We start from the raw sequence: 6,042 nt of genomic DNA, 5'->3' as shown, positions 1-6,042 counted from the left end.
ATAATTAATATGTAATACTTTATAGTATTTATAAAAGTAAATTTGCTAGATTTAAAAAGAATAATTACATTTGAAACTATTCAGTAAAGCAACAGTCATGTTTTCTTTAAATACTTTTTAATTCTATAATGATAGGCTATTTTACTTGGATTATATAAACAATTTTATAAAACAAATTACTTATTCAATAATGAATAAAATATTTAATCAAAAGTAAGAATTATTTTATACATAATAAGAATATTTATCTAAATATGTTCTAAATACTTTAAATTTAATTAATAACAAAAGATATATGTGTGAATTAAAATGAATGATATTATAACATTCAATTAAAATAAAATTTGTATTGTAACACAATATTATAATAATAAGAATATTATATGCAGTCATATATAAATATCGAGATATGTTTTATAAATTTGTAATAGTTTCTTACATAACGAAAAATTTTGTAACATATATGTATAAAACACTTATTAGGTATATTTGTTGAACATTTTTTTAACTAAAACTAAAGCTATGAAACCTTGATTTATAATGTAAAATGTAATGTTTCTATGAACTATATTAGGACTTTTTAATTTCTTTTAAAAAAATATAATAATATGCAAAACAAATATTTTGTGTTAATATATAAGTATAGATCATTTTGTGACAATATACATTTTTAGTTTTTTTATAAATTTAATATATAAATTTTGGTGAATGCTTATAAACATTTATGATTGATTGTAGTTCCATTTCAAAATTGATTTTGAAATACCTTTAAAAATGGTAAAACAAATTATTTTTATTATCATAACTCATTCTTTATACAATTTAATTTTTTAATATTACAAATTCCTTTAGATTATCAATCATAGTACAAGATACTTAAGTATTTTAATAATATAGTCTGTATATTAATGAATTTTATTATGATATTTAAGTACCCTAATAGTAAAAATATAATATAATACATTATTTAAAAAATTAAAAAATTAGTTATACATAAATTCAACTGGAAATATATGATGCAATGAAAGTAATAAATAAGTTACTCTTGTTCTATTCATAGCCAAACTTTAAAGTTATTTTATTATATATCTACAATAATATGCTATCATCAATACATGTATAAAAATTACTCTACATATACTTGTAACTCTGGATTGATTTGTACAATACTATTTTGTAATTCTTTGGTATTACATATTGGATTTTCTCTTAAATCAAGTATCTTTAACTTATGTCTTGTTACCAATTGTAATATTTCCTCTAAATTATTTAATTTATTATTTCTTAATGACAAAACCTCAAGATTTTGTAATATAGGAAATTTTTTCAAATTTTCTAATTCATTACTTGAAAGCGATAATTTTTTACAACTTTGTAAAAAAGATAATTGATGTAAGGAATTTGATAAAAAATTTGCACCAAGATTTAGTTGTTCAAAGAAACTGAGATATTCATCATTACTAAGTGTTGTTAATTGTAATCCTGAAAGATCAATTTCTAACTTTATTTCCTGGTCTTCTGTGTTCCATATTTCATATAATTTGTGTTCAATTATGTATTTGCTTCCTGGAAAAAATTCACTGTTTAACTTTTAAAACTTTTTATTAGAATGATAATATTAGAAATATAGATTACGATTATAATAGATATAATTATTATTACAATTTAATTGAAATTACTTCATGCACTCCTTTCCACAATTATCTAATCTTATTGTATTTATAAAAATTATTGATTTTTGAATATTTAAGTTTTGGAAGAATTCTTATACAAATCTAATAAAATTTAAAATGGAATTTTTACTTGTTAATATTTACTTATTAAATTTAAAAATGTAATATTTAATATGAATCAGCTGAATTTAATATGAATATATTCAGGTAAAATTAGATTTAAGGAAGAATAATTCTATTCAAAATCTATTTTTATATTGTCAGAAATTTATATCAAGAAATTGATACTAAGGTCCTTTTAAATTATGATAAAAAAATTAAAAAGAAAATCTTGTAAATCTTAAATTTGACAGTAATTTTCAAAAATAGTCATATAAAAAATAAAATTGGATTTTAAATTAATTATAAAAGCAATGATTATTACATTAAATGGTAACATATATATGCTATTTGCTAAATATACTTACGTAAATCTTTATAATAATTAGTTCGAAGAGAATCAATATTAACAAGGACATTCAAATATATTAAAATATTTTTATAATATTTTATAAAATTGATTTTTCTCATTAAAAGAATAGCAGTTAGATAAGCCCATTTATTATTAGGTTCCATTTCTACAAGTTGTTTATAACTTGATAATTGTTCTAATAACTGATCTTCATTAGAGTAGGATTCATATTTTCTTTTTCTATATACCCATTTTTGATTAACACAAAGTAAAGGATAAGATATCTCATCAATTTTAATTTCAACAGCCTTTATTTCATCTAACTGTTTTTTAACTTTTCCAAACCATAATTTTGAAATCTTTGTTTCTTGCCAAGACTTCCACTGAACATCTTCATCTTTGTTATTTATTTGCAAAAATATTGATTCAGCTGGTATGTTTTTATTAACAAAAAGAATCACACTGTTATCTTTTATTAAGGCTTGAGAAAGAGTAGTCAAACATCCATGAGTATCTAATAACCATCTTTGGTAAAACCAAGCACTAGAATCGCTAGGGTCTGTGAATGTTGCATTCATCACTAAATCTAATTCTACAAGGAAAAAGATAATTTTGCTATTATATGTTATAAAATATTTTAAAATAAATATTATACTTTGCAACTGTGATTAATGCTTAACAAAAACATTACCCTCTTTCTTTTTTTCATTAATTCTGTTTTGATCAGAATTATAAAATATTTTAGATAATAGTTGACTCCTATAATGCCAAGAGGAATAATTAGAAAAATTATTTAGAATTTTTGAGGTAGCGAATTGAAATTCTTCTTCAGGAGAAATCCCTGCTTTTTGTACGACAAACTCTCTATAATTCCAACAATGAACTAAAATAAAATAAAAATAATATTTACATTTTACTACATTTTAATAAAAATAATACGTTTAATAACATTACCAACTTACAATTTCTATCATCCAAATTTAAGCACTTAGTACATAACATTAACTCTTTTTTCCAGTCACAATCCACTAAATGATTCATGATCCATATTCGTTGATACCATACCCAATAAGATTTAGGATTTTGTTTTAAACAATTTTCAGTAAGTGTTAATTCATTTTGATAAAACTCTTTTAAAAGATTTTCATCCCTGTTTTGTTAATATTATATGTGATATAATTTTCATTTTAGTATTAAATTTTGCTTAAACATGAGATATAATAAATATATTACTTATAATTATTACTCTACATATACTTGTAACTCTGGATTGATTTGTACAATACTATTTTGTAATTCTTTGGTATTACATATTGGATTTTCTCTTAAATCAAGTATCTTTAACTTATGTCTTGTTACCAATTGTAATATTTCCTCTAAATTATTTAATTTATTATTTCTTAATGACAAAACCTCAAGATTTTGTAATATAGGAAATTTTTTCAAATTTTCTAATTCATTACTTGAAAGCGATAATTTTTTACAACTTTGTAAAAAAGATAATTGATGTAAGGAATTTGATAAAAAATTTGCACCAAGATTTAGTTGTTCAAAGAAACTGAGATATTCATCATTACTAAGTGTTGTTAATTGTAATCCTGAAAGATCAATTTCTAACTTTATTTCCTGGTCTTCTGTGTTCCATATTTCATATAATTTGTGTTCAATTATGTATTTGCTTCCTGGAAAAAATTCACTGTTTAACTTTTAAAACTTTTTATTAGAATGATAATATTAGAAATATAGATTACGATTATAATAGATATAATTATTATTACAATTTAATTGAAATTACTTCATGCACTCCTTTCCACAATTATCTAATCTTATTGTATTTATAAAAATTATTGATTTTTGAATATTTAAGTTTTGGAAGAATTCTTATACAAATCTAATAAAATTTAAAATGGAATTTTTACTTGTTAATATTTACTTATTAAATTTAAAAATGTAATATTTAATATGAATCAGCTGAATTTAATATGAATATATTCAGGTAAAATTAGATTTAAGGAAGAATAATTCTATTCAAAATCTATTTTTATATTGTCAGAAATTTATATCAAGAAATTGATACTAAGGTCCTTTTAAATTATGATAAAAAAATTAAAAAGAAAATCTTGTAAATCTTAAATTTGACAGTAATTTTCAAAAATAGTCATATAAAAAATAAAATTGGATTTTAAATTAATTATAAAAGCAATGATTATTACATTAAATGGTAACATATATATGCTATTTGCTAAATATACTTACGTAAATCTTTATAATAATTAGTTCGAAGAGAATCAATATTAACAAGGACATTCAAATATATTAAAATATTTTTATAATATTTTATAAAATTGATTTTTCTCATTAAAAGAATAGCAGTTAGATAAGCCCATTTATTATTAGGTTCCATTTCTACAAGTTGTTTATAACTTGATAATTGTTCTAATAACTGATCTTCATTAGAGTAGGATTCATATTTTCTTTTTCTATATACCCATTTTTGATTAACACAAAGTAAAGGATAAGATATCTCATCAATTTTAATTTCAACAGCCTTTATTTCATCTAACTGTTTTTTAACTTTTCCAAACCATAATTTTGAAATCTTTGTTTCTTGCCAAGACTTCCACTGAACATCTTCATCTTTGTTATTTATTTGCAAAAATATTGATTCAGCTGGTATGTTTTTATTAACAAAAAGAATCACACTGTTATCTTTTATTAAGGCTTGAGAAAGAGTAGTCAAACATCCATGAGTATCTAATAACCATCTTTGGTAAAACCAAGCACTAGAATCGCTAGGGTCTGTGAATGTTGCATTCATCACTAAATCTAATTCTACAAGGAAAAAGATAATTTTGCTATTATATGTTATAAAATATTTTAAAATAAATATTATACTTTGCAACTGTGATTAATGCTTAACAAAAACATTACCCTCTTTCTTTTTTTCATTAATTCTGTTTTGATCAGAATTATAAAATATTTTAGATAATAGTTGACTCCTATAATGCCAAGAGGAATAATTAGAAAAATTATTTAGAATTTTTGAGGTAGCGAATTGAAATTCTTCTTCAGGAGAAATCCCTGCTTTTTGTACGACAAACTCTCTATAATTCCAACAATGAACTAAAATAAAATAAAAATAATATTTACATTTTACTACATTTTAATAAAAATAATACGTTTAATAACATTACCAACTTACAATTTCTATCATCCAAATTTAAGCACTTAGTACATAACATTAACTCTTTTTTCCAGTCACAATCCACTAAATGATTCATGATCCATATTCGTTGATACCATACCCAATAAGATTTAGGATTTTGTTTTAAACAATTTTCAGTAAGTGTTAATTCATTTTGATAAAACTCTTTTAAAAGATTTTCATCCCTGTTTTGTTAATATTATATGTGATATAATTTTCATTTTAGTATTAAATTTTGCTTAAACATGAGATATAATAAATATATTACTTATAATATTTACATTTAATTTTTTATTTACTTTATTATTTTGCATTAAAAATTCTTCTACTTAAATTTCATACTAACTACATATAAATATTTATCGTACTACTATAAACAATAAATAATAATATTATTAAAATATTAAGTCATAAATATTAACAATGTAAAAAACATACCAATTATCTAATACTAAGCAGACCAAATTAATATCAATAAGTTAAAATTGAATATTAAATTATTGCTACTATATAATTACCAATTATTACTTATAAATGCTTCTCTACGGATATTCCATAAAGTATAAATATCTGGATTTTGTAGTACCATACGTTGAGTAACCATCATTAATTCTTCATCATATATCTTATCTTTTCGCTGTAATATAAAATGAAACAATAATATTTTGTTATACTTTTTAATCAGATTAATTCTCTTGTTTGTTATTTTACTT

At 21.1% G+C, this 6,042-nt stretch overlaps 2 protein-coding genes across 2 annotated transcripts in view; both read right to left on the bottom strand.

Annotated features, from left to right (window-relative positions):
• Positions 1–1,126: 1,126 nt before the first annotated feature.
• Positions 1,127–3,336, bottom strand: LOC108548132 (geranylgeranyl transferase type-2 subunit alpha-like). The gene is made up of 5 exons (XM_017900936.1): positions 3,329–3,336; positions 3,087–3,274; positions 2,816–3,007; positions 2,141–2,716; positions 1,127–1,566 (listed from the first exon to the last, which is right to left on the bottom strand). Exons 1-5 carry the CDS (start codon positions 3,334–3,336, stop codon positions 1,127–1,129), a joined length of 1,404 nt encoding a protein of 467 aa, XP_017756425.1.
• Positions 3,337–3,366: 30 nt separating this feature from the next.
• The window catches only part of RabGGTa (Rab geranylgeranyltransferase subunit alpha), a 3,183-nt gene continuing 507 nt past the window's right edge, over positions 3,367–6,042 (bottom strand). The window contains exons 3-7 of the mRNA XM_017900993.1: positions 5,848–5,966; positions 5,327–5,514; positions 5,056–5,247; positions 4,381–4,956; positions 3,367–3,806 (exon numbers count right to left, since the gene is read on the bottom strand). Of these exons, the coding sequence (XP_017756482.1) occupies positions 3,367–3,806; positions 4,381–4,956; positions 5,056–5,247; positions 5,327–5,514; positions 5,848–5,966 (1,515 nt within the window). The remainder of the gene's footprint in view (positions 3,807–4,380; positions 4,957–5,055; positions 5,248–5,326; positions 5,515–5,847; positions 5,967–6,042) is intronic.

The sequence above is a fragment of the Eufriesea mexicana genome, unplaced genomic scaffold, assembly GCF_001483705.2.
Source record: "Eufriesea mexicana isolate 0111107269 unplaced genomic scaffold, ASM148370v2 scaffold1387, whole genome shotgun sequence".
NCBI lineage: Eukaryota > Metazoa > Arthropoda > Insecta > Hymenoptera > Apidae > Eufriesea > Eufriesea mexicana.
The sequence above is the reverse complement of the archived record's forward strand: the minus strand, read 5'-3'. Positions and strand labels throughout refer to the sequence as shown.